The 23594-nt window shown below is 35.4% G+C and overlaps 1 protein-coding gene across 1 annotated transcript; it reads left to right on the forward strand.

Annotated features, from left to right (window-relative positions):
• Positions 1-8193: 8193 nt before the first annotated feature.
• si:ch211-158d24.4 (uncharacterized protein LOC560966 homolog) lies at positions 8194-11459 on the forward strand. Its single transcript, XM_048210860.1, has 4 exons — positions 8194-8600; positions 9423-9453; positions 9578-9643; positions 10269-11459. The coding sequence occupies exons 1-4, from the start codon at positions 8406-8408 to the stop codon at positions 10694-10696; spliced, it is 720 nt and encodes a 239-aa protein (XP_048066817.1). The 5' UTR covers positions 8194-8405; the 3' UTR covers positions 10697-11459.
• The last annotated feature ends 12135 nt before the right edge of the window (positions 11460-23594 follow it).

Here is a 23594-nt window from a genome sequence, read left to right on the forward strand (position 1 = left end):
TTCATTACAGAATGATTCACTAATGAATCATATAATTCACTAATATTTATTAAAATATCTCTGATTGTGTTCATCAGAAAGAAGACAGTCATATACACCTAGGATGGCTTGAGGGTGAGTAAAGCTTGGGGTAATTTTAAAACTAATCCTTTAAAGCCTGTGTATACTTCATTTTTCGCATTCAACTCCGTCTCGTGAATAGTTGAGATTGTGAGCCTTTCAAAGTATACTCTCTTGGGCCCGAGTGCGGAAGAGTGCGGAAGGGTGTTTAAGTGCTCAAGTCACTCACACATACCCTGTTGTACATGCACCATCCATCCGGTGAAAGGGCCTTTACATTTGCCAAAATAGAGTTTTTTGTTATTAAAAACAAACAACCAAGTCCAGCTCAGGTGAGAAAAGTAACGCAAATGTAGAATGACACATTACTTTCCATAAAATGTAACCAAGTAACGCACTTAGTTTACTTTTTTAGGTAACTAAAAAAATAACTGCTCATTACGCAGTGGTGTCTAGTGCATGGATAAAATGTAATTTAAAACTAAACTAATGAATGGTTATGCTCTATGCATAAGAATAGATTCAGCACCTTTTTTTAGATCACTAATAAGTAAATTAGTGATACTGAGCATGCAAACTCTGTACAGACATGTTCGCACTGGTTACGTGATCATCAGGGCTTACATAAACATATGAAATTTGTGCAGCTTTTAGTACAAAGACCACAATGCAACAAGTCTTGTGATCTCATAGTTTCGGATCCCACTGTGCATATTAAACAAATAAAACAATTAGCATGAAGAAATACTCGAGTGAATACAGATTTATAAAGACTTACTAACTGAAGAAAAATGTGCAATCAATATGCACATCAGGAAAACATGTCTTTAAATGATAATCTTTAACATTTGAATGTTGAATCAAGCCACTAAACCATGAGTAATGAGGTAGGAATTATATCTCCACAGTTTATTGTGTCTGTCTGCACTACCTCTTTAAAAACCTATAAATATGATGTTTATTTTATTTTATTTATTTATTTTAGTTAAAGCTATCGCTATGATCAGAGCGGAAATGAATAGCTGGAACACTTTGTGCTAAATGTGGTGTGAGGTTATGATCTGTTCATACAAGTATTCAATAGAAACTATTAACTAAACCTTCAGACCTAGCAGCAAAAATTATATGAAAGGTACCTTATGCACTCATATGTTTGAATATTTTTTACCCAAAAGTGAAACGAAACACATTGCACTGTAAAAAGGAGGGAAACAGCGCTGAAAAGCTGAATTCCTTTCATGCAAGACTGGTCTGAGCATTACCCATAGGTATTGTTCTGGGCAAAGTTTATATCCTGATTGTTTCAGTAGAAGCACCAGCCACGTGCCTAAACTGTCAAATGATTAAACCAGGAGATTATGGTTAACTGTGAAAAAGAGGAAAATTGTCCCAAAGCAGGGCATTTTTTTAAATTTTATGCTTCCACTTAGAGGACCCAGACCTGCCAACAAGTACGCATTTTGCGTAGTGGGTACTCATTTTGACCTCAAAGTCACTGGTACGATTAGTCACTCTTAAAAACCTGGCTCTGTGCACACGTAGTACTCAAATAAAGCTAAAGAAAAAGAGTTTGACCAATCATAGAGCTGGGTTCATTTCCCAAATAGCAAGAAGGGATGACTGACAAATGCGTATGGCCTATCAATAAAAAGAGACTGCAAATCGACATTCAAAATCCCGCTCAATCTCCCTCCTTCCACTCCCGCCGGCCGTCTCAGTGACTGAATTCTCAAGCAAGGACAGTAGCCTACAGTAGCCACACACTTTTAACTCCTTGAGGTAAACGGGTATAAAATGCTCAAGTGATGTTGAACAACAAATCTAAATAAAATTGAAATCGCTATATGGCTTAGTGATTATGAAAATGCTGTGATGTGTGACTGACTGACAAGCGTGAGTCTGGAGAAACAGGCGTTTATTTATTTGAAGAAACGTATAGTGTTGTGTTATTGTGGTAATACTAACTAAAGTACCTAATTATGTTACATAGCCTACCTAAATTATTATGAAAACTAGCACATTAGTATGCATTTAAAAGTAGCCTACCGTTAATTGTCTCAGTGCTGCGCGAGCTCTTTCTCATAAACAAACGCGCGCGCACAGAGAGGGAAGATTACTGTAAAATGAAAACTACCGTGCTTGATTTAAAATTTGTTCTTGCTTGTGTTATTTTTTTCTGTCAGGAGACGTTCTGAATTGTCCATCCGTGTTTTTAAGATTCATTATATGTCGGACTAACTTCTACTTGATATTCTTGAATACTCGATACGTTTTGCTCTTATTGGTCCTTTCTATTCATTGTCAACTGTTTTCTATACTAAATATGTTTGTATTTGCTAACCTTTATTCAGCGAATGTTTGTCTTGTTTATAATTCAAAGACAGCACGTTACAAATAGAAACCCTTTTTTTCTGTGGGATTTAGTATCATATTTGGATTTTGGAATAATAAAATTAAGTATTTTAAATGAATCACATGTAAACTCAATGTTTACTGTTTTCTAAGGGTTTCTTAATTTTAGACTAGTTTTCATTACAAAACCTGTATAAAAGACTTGACTGTCAGGTTAGTCGTAGCCTATATGTAAATATAGCCTACTTGAAATTGCAAACAAAAAAATATATTTTCAGTTTGTCAGCATTACTTGTCAGTTTGTATATACACACATTATGCAATGCAATATTAATCATGAATTAAAAAAAAAAACGCTTTTGAGCAGGTGTAGTGACATTTTTGAATTAGGTCAAATGAAAAAAAAAAAAAAACGTTAGTCAAAACTAGATTTATGAAGATCGTATTCTCAAAAATGTAAAAACAATATATGACCTCCCCAATAACCCCCGCCCCCCCCAACCCTGTGTCCCTTCCTGTTACGCTGCATACTCACAAAAAAATGTCCAAGGTTGGCAGGTCTGTGACCCACATTAAAACAACTGAGATATAACTGCTGCTCGAAAAAAAAAAGGAAAAAAAAAATACCCAAGCTTTGTCTCCTTTAGGAAGTGTTTAAAGTATGAAAACTTTGCAAACATGTGACATTTTGATTTCCTAAACTTCCCTAAGCCATTCCAATTAAAAGAGGGCTAAATGTCATGACCTCTCACACAAATTCTTCACAGGTATGGGTTAAATTCTTTTCTGCACTATACAAACAGTAATTTAATGTTATGTAGCTTTATGCAAACAAACTGATTATGACATTAAAATAAACACTCTTTGACAGAACTCTCTCGTCAGCTGTTTCAACACGTTCTACATACCTATAAAACTCACATGCCTGGCAATGTGCATTGTTTCTGTTCCAACAATATTTTTTTTTTTTTCCAGAGTCTAAATGATTAAAGGGATAGTTCACCCAAAAATGAAAATTATACCAAGCTTTACTCACCCTCAAGTCATGTTTATATGAATATCTTCTTTCAGATAAACACAATCAGATATGGTCACCATGATTTTACCAAGTAAGACATGTTCCTGGATCAACATATTATGTCCTATCCGAAAATTTAGTAACCTTTTCTCAACCCCTAAACCTAATCCTAACTTATCCCTAAAATCAGAAGGAAATGATAGTTGAGTAACACTGTTGTGAAAGCACCTAACCCAGGTTGTAAGCCTAAACTTGACATAAAAGGTAAACTTGTCCCTCAAATCTGATAGGTTGATTGGAATGTTGTTCCAACATGTTGTACTTGGTGAAATCACATTCACCATCAGGGTCATATATATATATATATATATATACACTGCCCTCCAAAAGTTTGGAAACACTCCTGGCAAAGTGTGGTTTTGGATGATATCAACATAAATCCTTATCATTTTTTGGTGCAAATACATTAAAGTAACTTGACATTATCATTGAAGTCCAGCAATAATAATTTTCATTTTGATTACATAATAATGGCATTACATGTCAAAGTCAGACATGCCCCTTTGCCAGCTGTGATGCCTGGTTACTGGTTTAAACTTAGCCCAGGTTTGTAAAAGTTTTTTGGGTTAGCACACCTTAATAGCTTCAACAACTGATTGCCAATTAAGTTTAGAATACAATGAACCAATTAGAACCCAGTTTAGGTCAGATGGCTGCTAATGGTGGATATTTTGAAGCACGCCCCCGATTGTGTTCGATTGTGTTTGTGTAAAAGAAGATAGTCATATACACTTAGGATGGATTGAGGGTGATTAAATCATGGGGTAATTGTCATTTTTGGGTGAACTATCCCTTCAAATGTTGCTGCATTTAGCTGAGCAATAATAGTGGGAATATCTAAAAGTGTTTTAGCCAAAATTAAAGTATGTGCCTATATACAGAAAATACAGAAGAACTATTAGGAGGGAATGGGAATGCCATGTGTGTTATTTTATGGTTTACTTTTCCGCTAGGCCTATCTGCCGTGGCCCACTTTGGGGTCCTCGGTCTTATTCTGGGTCTTAACCTCCTGCCCCTTCTGAGATATTGGCGAGACTCACGTTATAATTCCTATAGGCTCCATGTCATGGATGCAGTAGCAGGCAGTGTTGGGTAAGTTACTCAAAAAAGGTAATCCACTACAAATTACAAATTACTACATTAAAATTGTAATTTGATTACATTACTGATTACTGCATGTAAAAAGTAATCAGATTACTGATTACTTTACATTCAAGTTACTTTGAAAACCTATAAAAACTACAAAAATACACCACAAACTGAAACTTATAGTTCTTTCTGTAATTTAATACAGAAAAATATTACAGAAGTATGAAAACAGCAACTTGACTTAAAAATATTTGTTAATCATATGTAGCTTATTCATTCTAATGTAATCATAACGGTCACCTGAGGGCTCTCAACGACCACATCATCTGTGAGATTCTAACAAACTAAAAATAATTTTATTAAAACTAATAAATATATGAAATATTGTACACTTGTTAATGTGTTTATTTTTATAGTATTTAATGATTATGAACATATTAAGCATGACAAAATTTTACAATCGATGAAACTACAAAGCTCGCATGTATGTATGATTACAAAATAAAGTAATTAATATTATTTTATAAAGTAACATGTAGGATAAAAGTAGTTTTATCACGTGTTGATCCGTTTCTGTGACAGCTCCAGCTCTCCGACGCACAGTTATACATCCAAATTCACTCACTTCATTTCGTTCACTCTTTATAGTGCACTCAAATGACATACACTACATAGGGATTAGTGAATCAGTGAACGAGTGAGCAGTTTCAGACACTGCTTAAACATTCCTTGCTGTGTGTAGCAGCTTAAAGGTGCCCTAGAACTTTTTTTTAAAAGATGTAATATAAGTCTAAGGTGTCCCCTGAATGTGTCTGTGAAGTTTCAGCTCAAAATACCCCATAGATTTTTTTTAGATTAATTTTTTTAACTGCCTATTTTGGGGCATAATTACAAACGAGCCGATTTCAGGTTGCGGCCCCTTTAAATCGCGCGCTCTCCGCCCCCTCCCGAGCTCTCGACTCTATCACAGCATAAACAAAGTTTACACAGCTAATATAACCCTCAAAATGGATCTTTACAAAGTGTTCGTCATGCATACTGAATGCATGCGTCGGATTGTGTGAGTATTGTATTTATTTGGGTGTTTACATTTGATATTGAATGAGTTTGAGGCTATGCTCTGTGGCTAACTGGCTAACATTACACACCGTTCGAGAGATTTATAAAGAATGATGTTGTGTTTATGCATTATACAGACTGCAAGTGTTTAATAACGAAAATAATGACAGCTCTTGTCTCCGTGAATACAGTAAGAAATGATGGTAACTTTAACCACAATAACAGTACATTAGCAACATGCTAACGAAACATTTAGAAAGACAGTTTACAAATATCACTAAAAATATCATGTTATCATGGATATGCATTATATTGCTCCATCTGCCATTTTTCGCTGTTTTCCTTGCTTGCTTACCTAGTAGGGCTGGACGATTATGGCCTAAAATCAAAACCTCGATTAATTGAACATTTTACCTCGATTACGATTAATGAACGATTATTTTATTTCTGATTTTTTTTTTTCCCCTCATAGTTCACTGACAAGGTTTGCACTGTAAATAGCCTATGATTGACTATTAAGGTGGGATATTTTTTTTCCTATTGAAAGAGTGATCTGACATCATAGCTCACTATCAGCAGTTATTTTATCTATGGTTTGTAACATTTCTTACAGGTTTTTGCTCGTTGTAAATCAGATAAAGATAAATTAGCACAGTACCAGTAGTGATTGCGTGTGTGAATTAGTGCAATTAGTGATTGCGTCTCTCTATTAATTGTGAAGCTGTGGGTTGTAAATAGTTCCTTCAAAAGTAGAAAAAATAGATGCTATAACTTTTGAGTTTCTAAGCTATTTTAGTGATAAATCACAGGACAGCGCTGACAACAAGTTTCTGCGTTCCTCTGTGTGCGCGCGATCTTCACGTTTTGCGCAGCTGTTTGTATGTGTTCGTGCCACATGCAGCTGCGCGAGCGCGGCATAGATGTTTGTATATATCATAGACTGCGAGCGCGGTAGCTCAATATAATAAAATCCGATCGTCTAATCGCTTGAATGTCCAAACCATAAAACAAATACAATGACAAAGTTTATGAAGACGCAAGACGCAAGGCTCACCGCTCGCGCGCCATCACTATGTGTTGAACCGGCATTACCTCCGTGTTTTGCTTTTATGCCACTGCTGGACGGGGCGGATCACTGCTACACACCAGTTATGTTTTTAAGGGGGAAATATTAACAGGATTAAAAAACCGAAATAACCGACATGGGAAAATTACGTCGGTTAGAGGTTCTGAATTTCGGTTTCGATTACTTTTCGATTAATCGTCCAGCCCTATTACCTAGTCTGATTATTCAGCAGTGCACATCCAGACGTTCTGCCCTTGTGTAATACTAACTGCCCTTGTGTTATGCCTCAGTCATGGGCTGGCATATGCAAATATTGGGGGCGTACACCCCGACTGTTACGTAACAGTCGGTGTTATGTTGAGATTCGCCTGTTTTCCGGAGGTCTTTTAAACAAATGAGATTTATATAAGAAGGAGGAAACAATGGAGTTTGAGACTCACTGTATGTCTTTTCCATGTACTGAACTCTTGTTATTTAACCATGCCAATATAAATTCAATTTTTAATTCTAGGGCACCTTTAACTGTGTATGTTTGTATGTAACTGCATTAAAGACAGGAAAAAAATGCTGAAAACATTTATAATAACATTTGAAAACAGTATTGTTCAAAAGTTACCTTCCCACCCGATCCTGAACAAACATCCAATCTAGCTTGTTTAGGCAAGGTTGGACCTCTCTCATCTTGGGAGCGGGCATCCTCCTCCATGCGTTCTCCAGTGATTCATAATGACGCATCCGCGCCAAACGTGATTTCTTTTAGAAATGCACTTTACCTAATATGTTTTTTCTTGTAATGCACGTAACGTAATCAAATTACATAAATTTAAAATGTAATGCGTTACTGCGTTATCAGGAAAAGTAATTAATACATTGGCGCGTTACTTTGTAACGCGTTACACCCAACTCTGGTGGCAGGAAACAACCTCAACGCCAAACACCCAGTTCAAAGACAGCTCCTTCGGGGAATAGATACTGCCGCTGCAGTGCCAATTACACATGCCAGTTTTACTCAGATAGCAATAAGCATTTCAATCCTGCTTGCTGTCCAGATTTTACTTTGCAAATTTGGGACACAAATCTGAGTTTGACAACAACTCTCAGAGCTTCTCCATAGTGGACAGCAAGCAAAAAATGTTTACCATGTAGGCTACACCAGGATTAGCATATATGGGCACACAAACTTGTGAAACCCCAATGCAATATTTTTATAAGTCATGCAATGTGTTTATAACCGGTTCTCATGAAAGTATAATGCCGATTTTAAACACATTTCTAAGTTTTTAAAAGGAAACCGAGGGCTCTCATGGATTACACAGAAACATAATGGTTTATAATATTAATAATAATAAAAAAGTGCTGATACAATAAAATAAATAAGTGATTCTTAGCCTGTATCCTGTCTTACCCCAACATTTACTGTAACGCTTTGAACACGCAACACCAGTAATGACGACATGTCATGTAGGCTTGTTTGTTTATTTGCTCAGGCGTAAAGAATTTGGCTGTGAGTCAAGTACAGGTCTTGCATGAGCAAAGCAGGAAGCGACACTGGATTGACTGGACCGAGAGCCTCATGTTTTCAAGGTGCCGAAACTTCACGAGTAGGCTGTTTGTTTTTGGGCGTTGAAGAAAACACGTGGGAGAAATAGCATATATAGTGGAGTCCGAGGGAATGAAGCGGTGCTTTTTAAACTATCCATTATGGAGATGGGAAAAGAAGAGATCGCCGGTAAAGACTACTTGGTTTTAATGGAACCCGAGCCCGTGAGCCGTCTGAAGACACAGTACCGCTCACTGCGGCGACAGCTATGCTTCATCCAGTCCATCTGCGTGCTAATCTGCGTCACCTGCTGCCTGTTTACGATCATATATCACTCATACCCGTCGACGTGCAAGGTAAGACGCAAATACATTCAAAGCCAACGTAAAACAGTCGTGTGAACCTGTGAAGGTCATTATTTGCTGTCCTGAACACACCTTTGCAAAAGATATCAGATTTAGATTTCATATCTAATATTCAAATATGTACACGGTAACATACTGCAGTAGGCTATAACCGTTTTAATATCGACTGCAACAAGAATGAACTTGTACTCTTTATTGTTTTAATAACCCGCAAGTATCCAATAGTGATATAGATAAATATTTATCTATCCAGATTAAAGCTACATATTTTATTGCCTTTTCATTATACAGAGTAACTGATTTTTTTCCTTGAAATAACTTCTTGTTCAACTTGTGTTTTCTAAGATTAATAAAGTTTAGTATTAACTGAATGCTTACTAGTGTAGCCAACTATTGTAATTCACATAGCCTGAGTCTGAAAATAAATAAATAAATAAATAAATAAATAAATAAGTAAGTATTACTATTGGGATAGTTAGTAAGTACTAATATCTTATTACTAGTAAGGACAAGTGACAGTAGTAAAGAGAATGCATAATTGTAAAAAGTGAATAGCTGATACCAAAATAAATCCAATGGCAAAATAAGGATGTATGACTAATAACAACTAAATATAAGTACTATCTAATAAAGATGTAATGACACATAGTTACTAGGGTAACTAAAAATATGCTGCTCATTATTTGCTTACTTAATAGTGATTGAAATGTAAATGTACAGTTATACCTGAGATAATCAATATACTGATTCATTTAGGACTCATTCAATGAATTTGTGTGTATTAAACTGTTTACATTTGCTCTCTTTTCACAGGAAAATGGAACTAAGGAAGCAGCTAAATATGGTGAGTTCATTACTAAAGCTGAATGTTATTGTAAACATCGAGTGTTTGTTACATTGTGGTACCATGATGCATTTCTGACTTCTTGGTATGAAAATTCATGTTCTCACATTTTTCATCTAAATAGGAATGCAGCATCAGGGAAGTGAAGAAAGGACCCAGACACAAACAATCTCAGTCACTCGTCTGACAGGTAAGAAGTAATGCATATGTGGAAGTAAATACAAAACACAATTTGCCATTATGAAAAGACGAACTGTAACCAAGAGTTGTACCTTTAATCAGTTAACTTAAGCCTACCTGCTGTAATTTTGTCCACTTCAAATAGAAAGCATCTATTTAAATTTGTTTACAATTAAATATTAATTAGAGCTGCATGATTAATCATTAAAAAGATTGTGACCTTGATTCAAACACCTACATGATCTTATTCCTACATGACAACGATTCAGCTATGCCTATTAAAACTTTGACAAGTACGATCACAGCGGAACATTCAAATCATTATTTCTGTGTTACAATAATTCAAATTATTGGTCTTAGAATAAAAATGTGTAGTTCGGATATAAACACAGATGTCTACAGTAGTGATCATAGAGTAATTTTATATGCTTCATATAAAAATGATCAGTTTTATGATTTAGTAGGAGGCGAAAAGTGACTGTTATATTTGTGATTGAACCATTCATTCAAGAGATTTATTCAAAAATGATTAATCCAGTAATTTTTGACAATAGCATATCATATGCAATTTTTATTCTCAAAGATTCTTATAACATTTTTGGCTAAATGTAATCACACATTTCCCTTCTCTCTAGTTAACCCTGATGCTTTTAGAGAAGCAAAACATGTGCCATGGAAGCATGCAAGAGATCCAGACAATACCGGATACTTCACCTTAGATAAAGACGGTGAATCTCTGATGGTCCTTCGTGGCGGAACGTACAAAGTTTCTTTGCAGATCACGTACAGAGGAGTCGAAAAACGCAATGATACCTTAATTCTGCAGCATGATATTCATCGGTATACTGACAGTTATGTTGGATATCTACCTCTGCTCACCTACCTGGAAACAGTGAACTTTACGTCCCCATATTGGAGGAAAAGTCTGTTCTCTGAAGGTATTTTTCCTCTTGAATTTGGGGATAAACTCAAGGTGTGGACCAACAGTCTGTCCCTCATTGATGTTGGAGAAAAATTGGAACAAAAAACAGCCTTTGTGGTGTATCCTCATTTTTCCACATGAGAATTTGGAGAAAAGGAAAAAAAAGACATTTCTCCTTTGCATAAATGTTGAAAGGGCTGCCATGATGCATCATATTCATTTGTCTGTGATTACCTTGTCATCTAAACCAATTCTTCTGTTAGGTCAGCAGAATCATTTGGATGTCAGATATATTTGAGATATAATCAATAACAGAGCCATGTACAGAAGGAAAAAATAATGTGGTACCGTGACAGTGTCACATGTCAGTACCAGTGTACTTTGAAATATACTATAGTACTTAAATTCTTTCATTCTAGGGTAGTTTTTCAAGAACAACATGGAACATGTCAAAATGCATTTTAAAGCATTACAACTGAGGAGAAATTGTAATAAAGTATTTTGTTTTTAGTTTGATTGAAGTGGTCCAAAAAATGAAACTTCCCAGTGATGTCAAAGCTTTATGTGCACAAACGTATTGGATGTTATAATATTTATACCATTGTAACCTTATTTCATGCTTTTTATGCTATTTATGTTTGATAGTTGAGGATTTGGGCTGTTAATGCAAGGGTTACAATTTCAGTAATATTACAGAATGAAGAGAATGATCAATATCCTTATATGGGCGCTGTCATTGGAATTAGTAGGTTATAACTTTGGATTTAAAGGGCTAGCAGTTTCCTGAAATCACAATATCACCTTCATAATGATTTGCATGAAAGATCTTTTATGTACATGAATACATGTTCAAAATTGCATTATTTCTCTGGCCATAAAGCATCAATAAATACTATTACATAAAGGCTGTGACTGTTTCAGAAAATTCTTAATATTTTGTCTGAAATTTTACACTATTTTAATATACTGTTTTCTACTGCCTTTCAGAGATGCCAGATAGTCACTTAAAAACAACCATTTGCTAGATATTTAATTTATATTAAACAATTATATTTCAGGCATCTGATTGATATCGGAAAATGGTTATATAGTACACATTAGAGTCAAATGTTTCATCTTTACTGTAAAAGCATACCAGAGTAGATTAGTCATAATTCCAGACAGAAACATTAAAATGCTTTGACTGATAAGAGACTAAAGCTACTTAGCAAATAGTCCTGTTGGCACTGAGGACCAGTCAAGTGATAAGTAAACATTTCTAATGATACATTTACATTAGAAAATTTTTGCATAATGTTTTTAGAAAAATTGCATATTGTAAGCATGACATATCTAATAATAGTCAGAAAAATCTATTTTACACACACACACACACACACACACACACACACACACACACACACACACATATATATATATATATATATATATATATATATATATATATATATATATATATATATATACAGTGGCATGAAAAAGTATGTGAACCCCTTGCAGAATCTGTGAAAATGAGAATTATTTTAATAAAATAAGGGAAATCCTACAGTCACTGCTGGAAAGGGTTCAAATATGCAAAAATACTTGAAAACTGATGAATCTGCAGGAGCTGGAGGAATTTTCTGAACAACAGAGCTCAGTTTAACTGCTCAGGACAAACAAATGACTCATGAACAACTATCACAAAACAAAAAACAACTTAAACAAAACAAAAAACAAAAAAACAGTCGTAGATCATCAGGTAACCACACACAGTATTGAGAATCAATGGTTCACATACTTATGAATGGGGTTATTTTAATAAATTCAGCTATTGTTTTGTCTTGTGAACTAAATGCAAACATCTTTTATGTAAAATATCTTACTCGGGACAGTACTAAACAAAAAATAACATGCATTTTTTATTATCCCTCTTATTTTATTAAAATAATTCTCATTTTCACAGATTCTGCAAGGGGGTCACATACTTTTTCATGCCACTGTATATATATATATATATTTACAGGTGCACCTCAATAAATTAGAATGTCGTGGAAAAGTTTATTTATTTCAGAAATTCAACTCAAATTGTGGAACTTATGTATTATACCCTGAGAATGGTAATTTAATAGAACTTGAAATTAAATATTCTAATAATTTGAGATACTTTTTTTTTTTTTTTTTTGATGAGCAGCAAGCTGTAATCATCAAAATGAAAACAAAAAAGTCTGGTAATATTTCACTTTATGTCTAATAAATCTAGAATATATTTAAGTTTTACTTTTTGAATTAAATTACAGAAAGATAAACTTTTTCTAATTTATTGAGTTGCACCTGCATATATATATATATATATATATATATATATATATATATATATATATATATATATATATATATATATATATATATATATGTGTGTGTGTGTGTGTGTGTGTGTATAATACGATGTATTTTTAAATGGAACAATTTATGGTAACATTTTATTTTACAGTGCCATAGTTACACGTTACTATGTAAAAAATATGCATAATTACAAGTAACTAGCCCTAAACCAAAACCTAACCCTAACTGTAACTCTATATTAAGCACATGTAGTTAATTAATAGTACTCAGTACTTATTTGAGTAATGACAATGTAACTACGGCACTGTAAAATAAAGTGTAACCCAATTTATTGAACCCTTAGACCAAATACTTAAAAGGAAAAAAAGAAAAGAAAAAAAAAAAAACTGGGCCCAAAATGATCAAATATATGCAATTTAGTCAGATTCTCATAACTTGTATTGTAAATCATGAGATTTTTAAAGCAAGAATAACAGACTACTTACATAAAATACATAGATATCACTTGTCACTATATCTAATATGGCTTACAAGATGACATTTAAGATCTGTCATTTCAGTTCCTGGGGATCATATAATGCAAATCAATGCATTGTTTTTAAAATGATAAATGACAGGTGAAGAAATAAACATTCCTCAAAAGCCTTCTGGAACATATTTGATACTATTTTAACATGATTTAAAAACAAAAACAACAACAACAACAAAACATTTGTGTCATAAATTTTGTCATAAACTTTGTTTCATTTCTGTATTTTTTTTATTTATTTTTTTAGTCCTTTTGTAGTTTCATTTCTTATTGGTTGCCCTTGATTGTGTCCCTAGCAGTGGTCATGTTAGACTTTCTCATTGACAGACAGTCGTAAAAATTCCATCATAATCTATTATTACCCATCATTTTAATTATCATATTTTACTGATAAGACATTTAATAGCTTTTGTTTTTGTTTTCGTTTACATTTTCATTTTTAATCATGAAATGACAGTAATGTAACACCACTTTGACTGTTGGGAAGATGTCTGCTGCGGGAGCACCCTTCTGAAGCCTAAAGTTGACAAATGGGACAACCTACAGTCTCGTGGACTTAACGGACATGCGCACACGTCCTGATTTTGCTGAGTTAGATGCGTTCCTGGGTCAACATATTTTGTTGATCCTGGAACAACATTCCAGTCTGAAAATTTAGTCTTAACCCTATTCCTAACCCTACCCATAAGTTATCCCAAAAATCAGAGGGAAATTATAGATGAATAACACTGATGTAGAAGCACCAATTCATGATTTTAAGCCTAAACTTGACAAAATCTGTAAACTTGTCCCTCAAATCTGATTGATTGATTTGAATGCTGTCCCAGGACCAACAAAAATGTTGACCCAGGAACATGTTGAACTCAGCAAAATCAGGTTATGTGACATGCGTCGGTGGCAGCCATTGTAAGTTCACAAGACCAAAAGTGCATAGAAGTGTGCCATTTGGGATAGGGCTGAATGAACTTTTCACGCTGCCATGACATTTTTGCAATTGTGTGTGCGCTTGCCAACAACTGAGATGGGGTGGAAATTACAGTTACAAGTTACAACAAACCAAAAACTTCAGTCAATGACGCAAAAATTAACTGGTCCCTTGTTTTCTTTATATCCTAGATTTTGTTCCCCTGGTTCCCTTGTTTCCTCCTGTTTCCCTGGATACCCTCTTTACAGAACAACTGACTTTACTACAGGCATATGGCAGCAGTTTGCAACACCCTCATTTCCTTGAGTTACACACCCACTGATTTAATTTCTTTTTAGTGTGTCATCCAAGATATCCATGTCTTTCTTTCGTCAGTCGAAAAGAAATGAAGGTTTTTGAGGAAAACATTTCAGGATTATTCTCCTTATAGTGGATTTCAATGGCTACCAACAGGTTGAAGGTCCAAATGTCAGTTTCAGTGCAGCTTCAAGGGCTTTAAACCAGATGAGTAATAAGGGTCTTATCTAGCGAATCGATCGGTCATTTTCAAAAACAACACAACCGTTTATGCTTTATAAACAAAATATCGCCTTGAACGTTTCGCATTCTTCATAACGCTTACGCTGAATGTCCTACGCCTTCCCTATTCTACTTACGGTAAAAAATGAAACTGGCGCCACGTTCGTTCCGTAAATAGAACAGGGAAGGCGTAGAACATTCAGCGTAAGCGTTATGAAGAATGCGGAAGCGGAAAATATGTTCAAGGCGATATTTTGTTTATAAAGCATAAACGGTTGTATTTTTTTCGAAAATGACCAATCGTTTCGCTAGATAAGACCCTTATTACTCATCTGGTATCATTTAAAGCCTTGAAGCTGCACTGAAACTGCAGTTTGGACCTTCAATCTGTTGGTAGCCATTGGAATCCACTGTAAGGAGAATAATCCTGGAATGTTTTCCTCAAAAACCTTCATTTCTTTTCGACTGACGGAAGAAAGACATGGATATCTTGGATGACATGGGGGTGAGTAAATTTATCAGGAAAAGTGTATTTAAAAGTGGACAAATCCTATAAGTTCCTGCCTTTGCACTCTTGAGTTGTCTGGTATTGTTTGTGTTTGTGACACATGTTACGCTTTTGGATAATCTTTGAGTCTTCTAAATAAACCTTGTTGGATTTTTGTACTCTTCTTCATCTTCATTAGTCTTCGGGGGACCTTTTGTGAGTTTGTGGAGAGGACTCTACAGAGAGGATCTCCCTTCACAGTGGTGGTGGAAGAGGAGCAAAATCTCGCCACTCTAGCACTGGAAATCTTCTCAAATCCCAGTGCTCCCTTGCCCAATGGTTTAAAGTCCAGTAGTCTCAGCACTCTCTAGCTCAGTGGTCCCTAACCCGGAGGTCTACTGTATGCTTGATTTTCCTGCTAAACGAAAACTGAGATCAAGCATCCTGCAATAAAGCAATAAAACTCGCCTAGAGAAGAAGATCTTAGAGAAATAGCAAGGGGCCAACGCCTTGCCCTAACTCCAAAAGGACAATGCCTCCCCCCACCACACACACACACACACACACACACAAACTCTCCTTCCCCCTGCCTCAAGTCACTGAAAGTTTATATTTTATGTATAATGTAACTTGTATATATATTGTTTTTCCCTTTAATTTTTGGTATCATTCTAAAGGTCTCAGTGCGGTTGGTAAAATGGTCTCAATTTCACAGCAGTCACTAGAATTATGAAGAAGATGGAAAATTAAGGAAAATTCTGTCCTCTTTTTGGGTGGTGTCTCTTCTCCTCTCCCCCAAAACAGGTGTTGGTGTAATAAACATTTACGATCCTTTTGTTCTGGTTCTGGTATAAAAGGTAAAGAGCAAAGCAGTCATGGGGGATCTTCTGCAGGCCCCCACAGAGATGGGTGAATGTCTGAGGACATTTCTGAATTGGCTTCTAATTGTCTAAATTGTAATGTAATTGGCATGATATATTTTTACTTGACAAATAAAATGTTATATTTGGTCGATTCTGTATTATTCTTAATACATTATTTCTAGTAGATCAAAGCGAAGGTATTACCTCAAATCTGTGTTCAGGATTGTTCATACGAAAGGTTTAATAGATGGAGCATGGGGCACGTCAATTAAGTCCATTTCGATTTCTGACAATCACTGCCTTAAATAAGTTGCAGTTTTCGTAAATATATCAAAACTATGCTTTTTGTTACGAGTAAGCAGAGCGCGACCGACTTAAAGGTAGATATTTACCCTGCATCCAATGTTTAAGGTCAGACTGACGAGTTTGTGTCCGGGAAGAGCAAGTTGGCCAAAGTGACTCTTCTAAAGCGATACCGGGACTGCAGTGAACGAAATAATTGAAGATATAAGGTAATCAGAATAATCGAATATCTAAATTAATACATAACAAATGATTAATTTCTAATTGGAGACACAACCCTTAGAATAAGAATCATTTGAAATTGGAGTCAGATTAAACGAGTGAAATTAAGTGAACATTCAGAGACGCTGAAAAGGCATACACGCGTTAACCTTCGCCCAACGCCGTCGGACTCCGTTTTGGGGCCGATGGGGGGGTTCCTTACACTACTTTAGTGGCCCAGGAGGTCCTTCCCCTTTGCATCAGTGCTCCTGATGGCTACTGCCATTTTGTGTGTCTGGGATACACTACCTTGTCATCCACTCGGCCATCCACTGCATCTCCCCCTGAGGCAGAGGTGTCTATCTTCTGCTCTGTTGGGGTACCCTGTTTTGCCGGCTTCGCTAGTGTCGTCTTCCGCTCTACTGTGGTGGTCTTCAGCTCTACCTAGGTCTCCAGCTTTCCTAAATCTCCTGTGCTGGGACCAGGATGAGATTGCAAGATGAGATCCTAATTACAATTTTTATCACTGTCCCTTTGCAAACAAACTTTTAAGAAACCTGAAAATAGATATATAGACACATTTTAAGGTAGCCTGTCATATAAAAGACCTTAATATTCAAAATTAAATGTGAGGATGTGCCCGCACACTCAGGATATCATGATCACAAAAGGCAAAATTACTTCCTTGAAGTGGCGATGGCACGTAGCATCATAGAAGGGTCCTTCCTGAAGGGATCTAGTAGCTCATATTCGCTTAGAATGATCCTTTGTATGGCAAAATGCACTCATTTCAATAAGAATCCGCACGATCAAGAAATTCTTTCCACACAAGTTTTGATTCAAGTTTGTTGAACTCTGAACACATGAATTCACTGCAGTCACTATACCTTAAAGCTAATTAGTTTGGAAGTGAACAGTCTCCCTTTCTGAATTTTTGTTCAGTTCAAGTTCAAGTAAATACTTGAAGTTCAAGTGAATACTTGGTTAAATACATACCAATTAGGGTCATAAAAAGAGTAGAGATTATTTTAATAAACAATTCATTAGGACATTACAAAGTTACATTTCTGAAAGGCCTACTGATGTTTAAAGCATGTACCGTATTCCTGTGTCCAAACACATTTATTTCCTCTTGAGTTTTTTTTTTTTTTTTTTTTTTTTGCACTGTAAATTGAAGGCTTACTAATGTTGTAAAGTGAAATCTTTGGTGGTTTTATTTTAGTTAGCAATGTTTTTAAAGATTTACTCCTGGGACAATTTACATACCTACACAATCTACAGTCTTTTCTGTTTGATAAAGGTTTATGTTGCCTTGACACAGTGAACTGAGTAATTATAGAGTTGTGAAGTGTAAAAGTGACACTCCCTTTCTAGTGTGGAATGGTATGTGAATGATTTCAAGCACATGACTCAACACTATAGGGTGTGATGCAATCTCATACTGCTGTAGTTTACACTCTTTCTGGACTGCTTTTGCAGACACTTTGATATTTGCTACCATATGCCATGAATGGTTGCTTAAAGGGTTAGTTCACCCAAAAGTGAAAATTCTGTCATTAATTACTCCCCCTTGTGTCATTCCACACCCGTAAGACTTTTGTTCATCTTCAGAACACAAATTAAGATATTTTTTTTATGAAATCTGAAAGCTTTCTGTCTTTTATTCTTATAAGGGGCTTTTGTACCCAAGAAACCTTTTCATAGTTCTTATGCAGTATTGGTGGAACTACCCGCTTTTTGGCTTGTTTGCATTGCAGGAACTTGGAAACGATTATAGCTCTAAAAACGTCTTTTGGGGGAACTAAATTAGCTCCTACTTCAGTTCAGAGTAGGGTTTAACCCAGCACTATAGGAACTACCAGTCATGTAAGTGTACGTTGATTGGCCAAATGCATATAACATCCAGTATTTTTAAAAAGCAGTGTTAATGTACACTTTCTCCACAAACATAGAAAACAGCGATAACAGCATGTACCTGTTGTCTGCGGGGTTGTTTTCTTTTATCAGCCTCAATGATTTGTAACACTGAAAGTTGTTAGTCATAGAAGATTTAATCTCTTAGCCTTACTTGTTGCTCTTTCAATTGTGTAACATATGGGTCTATGTTCCAGTGGTTGGCAATAGGTGGCCCACCGGCAATAATATATGGCCCATGCCCACAGCCAGATTATTTTGATAGTGACTGGTTCTGAAATAGATCTTCGTCTTGTGGTGCCATCTAACAGCTAAAAGCAAACTGACCGTTGCAAAGCAACGTTTACTGTCTGGAATGTGTTGCGTCACATGACTCACGTCACACTGCGCCACATCCAGTGTAGACAATATTACTGATTAGGGTCCTATTCTCATTTGAGGTGTCGTATCGCGCCGCTTACGTCCGGTGTAGACACTGCGTTATATTCTTTGAAAACAGCGACAACTTTGTTGCATATAGACACACCGGCTTTGCATTCACAAAACTAGGGAGGATGAATGCATAGTTGTCTTTCCATTCTTCTTTGTATACCCTATTTTCGCTGTCAATTTTCCTCTTTGGACTCTTTGATAGTGCCATTTTTTTCTCACCAGTTAGCTTAAATGTTAACATCACACTGCACATGACGTAATAGCCTACCTCCAGCACGCAAACAATTTAAAATAAATACAGTTTTTAGAATGTGAAGATGCCAAGGAATAATTCTGAGTGTAAAAGTAGGCTACGTCAAATAATTATTACGGCTCCATTGTGTAACAAGTAAATTAAAATTATACACATTTATTATTCACAATATGGAAAGAGGAAATAAAATATAGTTTGTTAAGAGCATGACTCAAACATGCTATTAATGGGCTTATCCAAGTCCTCTTTTATTTTTATTTTAGTTTTTCTTATTTATTTTTCTATCCATTCTGCATCTCCCACATATGTGTTTTAGTAAGGTGTTGCAAGTTGGTGAATAAAGATACTTGCCAGGTCACTACTCCACTTTATTAATTTATCCAGTGTAAAACCCGGACACCGCCACACAAATGTGGCTTTTTGTTAATGACTGTCCTGCTACAGGATTCAGTAACAGCTCACTACCAGTTACAAAAGCAACATGTTCTCCAACCAATACGACCATATAGGTCGTTTGTCACTTCCCTGAAATACGACCCATAGGAGCGTTTACTAAAGTTGTGCCCCTATTGACAACAGGGCACTTTCATTTTAATTCATGAAACACACCCATAGGAGTGTTTGCTAAAGTTGCGCCCCTATCAAGAACAGGACACTTTCATTTTAATGCATTGTTTCCTTTTATCTGCATCATATTTCAGGTTTCGCATAGCTCAATTGGCAGAGCATTGCAATAACAGTATATAATTAAAATATTACTTGCTCGCACAGGCAATTTAGCTGATTTAATTTGATTTGTCGACATGTGAAATGCACATCTATCTGCAGTGTGGCCTTTCTGCAGTTATTTGATATTTTTAGGTTTATTAATCCAAAATGTTTTTATTCATTTTCTTCTATATCATTGTGTGCTGCTCTGTACATCATGGCTGTGAATGTTTATCCACATTACCTTTCATTTCAGTTTAAAAAAGATAAAAAGTCATTGTCAGTTTTGTCTATCACTTGACAGGCAGACATTATTAGACTCGCTTTATTAGAAAGTTGTTTCTCTGTGTTGTGTGTGAGAGAAAATAAAAAGTTGTGTTAAGGCCCGGGTATAGGCCTTACTTCATTTTCCGCATCCACCTCCATCACGTGCACAGTTGAGCATGCAAGCCTTTCAAAGTGATCGTGGAAAGAGTTTGTGCGCACTACCCCAGTCGAATATAGGCAATCTGATTCAAATCTGATTCGACTATGTAAATCCGTAGTCACGGACACCCCTGCCCTGCCCTATTCCATGTCCGTTATCACAAAACCCACAACACACAACAAACACAGCACCGATCATGGCATCTTCCATCCTCCAGCTGTTGATGTTAATAAATGAGGCTAGTTTTGGCACGTTTGAGCACTGACAGCTTTGAACAACACTTAAAGATGTTGTAAGCAATTTCTGAGAAACACTGCTGAAAATTTAAATCTAAACATACTACATTTTTCGAACATTTGCTAGATGTCTGTTCTCTTTCTTTCTCTCTCTCTCTCTAAAGATCAAGCAAGAGCTTGGACCCATGTTAATATTGGAAAAGCTTTCCAGTGCTGGAGAAATGATAGCGAGCTGGAAGGCCTGAAAATGTGTGCCGAGATTGCATTATTTCTGCTTGATACATGACTAACGCTAGTTTTTGATATGATTCACAGACCCAAGATAAGCTGTTGTATTCTATTATAGTTGTTGGATCACAGCTGATTCATCTGTAATTGCTTGAGCTGTCAGCTGGTTGCCTGTGGTTAGATGCATAGCAATTGGGGGCAGAGCAATGAAGGAAGGGTGTGCTTCTTTTGGGTAGGGTACAATGAGGCTAAAGACACACCTTAAGAAAAAAATTTGCTTTTCACTACTCACCAGTTGTATGTTTGCAGGAAAAATCTATATGATTGTATTGAACATTGATAAAGCAACATATTTTGTGTGAAAATAAATCATAAAAGTGGATAATTTTGTTTATAAATCTTATAAATGTATAAGGGGGTTAGTGGGGGCCTTTTACCCCACACATGGGGTAAAAGGCTCCTCAGCATGGAGTAAATAATAATTCTGCAAATAATTCTGGATTATAATTTGATTTGTGATCATATTAATGTCACAGACAACGCAGATAGAGGGTTTTATTAGCAGGTAGTGGGTGAATCACAGATAATGCATATAAGTGAACAACGTAAGTAAAATAAAAACGTAGTTATGGTAATATTACATGCAGGTTCAATAAAGAACATTGGGAACATTTCAGTTCCCGTTGATGCAGCTTGTTTTGTGTTTTTCTGTTTTGTTTTGATTTGTTTTTCTTTTGTTTTTTTTGTCCATACAATTAAAGTCAATGGGAACCGAAACTGTTATTCTTCAAAATATTTCCTTTATTGTCCACTGATGCAAGAAAATCCCAAGTTCATCACCAGGGTGGGGAAATTATGACAACATTTTTGGGTGGACAACCTCAAATTTAGTCATTAGCATTTGTATAAACGTTTTTGAAAACCAACATGAATTCAAAGAGTACAATTTGGCACATCTATTTAGAGCTAGATTTTAAAAGGATTTTTCCTTTTCATGCTTAGTTGTCAGTGGCCCAAATGTAGACCTCTTATTGAAAAAAGCATGTAAACAGTTGTGACAAGCATTTAGATCAAAGGTTTTTAAGATTCCTTTTAAGAAACGACAGATTATAGAGATTATAGAGATCTCAGTTTCTCGGTATGTTCTAGTAACTAAACATCAAATCATTCAATGCTCTGGATTCTGAACATTGTTTCATTTTTCAGGAAATGTACACCTACGATTGTTTGAGATAATCAAAGTACTTCCCTTTATTGCACTCTTAAATAGAATAGAAACTAGTATGAGTGAAACCAGTACTCGGCATGTCACTGTCCTGTGTGTAGGTGTAAGAGTAGGTAAGGTTACGTAATACTTCTAGTCCTGTACATTGCTAATACAGACTGTGGGGATTCCCCATTTCATACCCTGAATGCTTGATGTCCTAGTGAGAATAATAATGCATAGTGTTGTTGTGGATATTGCAGTAACACTTTATTTTACAGTACATATTACATGTAGTTATTGTAGTAGTAACAACTACTCATCCCAACCCTAAGTCTATAGTAAGTACATGTAGATATATATTATTACTCAGTACTTAAATGTATAATTACACTGTTATACTGACACCTTCAAATAAAGTGTAACCCAATATTCTTGCACTGTTTTGCACAATTCAAATGTGATTTGTTTTCTAAGTTCTAAGTTCTAAAGTACATATGTACACACTGCAGCTAAATTCGGTTGTCAGTTCACCTTTTAGCGCTTAATCACGTTCTGTACACACACAGTTCAGTAAAATATGGGAGTAACAACCGCATTTACAGAAATTCTATGCAGTGTGTACCGAACCAAACTGAACAACTAGTTGTTAACCCTTATAAGGTCTTTGGGGTCTTTTTAGACCTCAAACGACGTTTGATAAAATAAAAAAATAAAATAAAAAAAAAATAGTTCTCTTTGTCCAAATGATATGAAACTTTGTACAGATGTTAACACTTTTTAAATCTACAAAAAAAAAAAAAAAAAAAAAAAAAAAAAAAATTGGAGTGTTATCTTGTTTTTATGTTAGTGTAGAAAAAAAACCCAGGCAACAAAATGCATTTTGTAACAAAATAATTGTATTTTAAAAAACAAATGTACGTTTACTCTGTTTATTAATGTTTTTACTTCATATTTGTGCAGTTTTTGGAGGATTTTTCATATCTTTTAAATTTATAGAAATAAATAAATAAATAAATACATAAATAAATAAATAAATATTTTGTTGAGTAGGTTTTTATGTAATTTATTTACATATTTGTAATTAATTTATTTATATAAATTTAAAAAAATATGATAAATCCTCCAAAAACTGCACAAATGTGGAGTAAAAACATTAATATACAGACTAAAATTACACTTGTTTAAAAAAACATTTTGTTGCCTGGGGTCTGTGGAGACCCCCAAAGACCCTGAGTGTACTTCCCAAACGAAGACAGCACAAGGGTTAATGACGTTTTTTACATTCATAGGAGATGTGTCTCTGTATGTGCGGTGAATCATAGGGAAAGCGCGAGCCTTTTCTCATTCGAGCTGCCAGATCTTGCTAGAAAAATCAGCGAACAAGAATAAGCCCATAATAAACCGAAATAAATCCAAATGCTTTATGCTGAAAATAAGACCAAAATATCGCGATTCATGTCTGCTCACTTTAATAACTCAATA

This window comes from Megalobrama amblycephala, linkage group LG12, assembly GCF_018812025.1.
Source record: "Megalobrama amblycephala isolate DHTTF-2021 linkage group LG12, ASM1881202v1, whole genome shotgun sequence".
NCBI classification, from domain to species: domain Eukaryota; kingdom Metazoa; phylum Chordata; class Actinopteri; order Cypriniformes; family Xenocyprididae; genus Megalobrama; species Megalobrama amblycephala.

Excerpts from the sequence above, each read along its gene's own strand:
- si:ch211-158d24.4 (XM_048210860.1), top strand. The coding sequence starts at position 8,406 with ATGGAGATGGGAAAAGAAGAGATCGCCGGTAAAGACTACTTGGTTTTA. Across the intron at positions 9,454-9,577 it reads TAAGGAAGCAGCTAAATATG|GAATGCAGCATCAGGGAAGT; the intron begins GTGAGTTCATTA and ends TCATCTAAATAG. Across the intron at positions 9,644-10,268 it reads CTCAGTCACTCGTCTGACAG|TTAACCCTGATGCTTTTAGA; the intron begins GTAAGAAGTAAT and ends CCTTCTCTCTAG.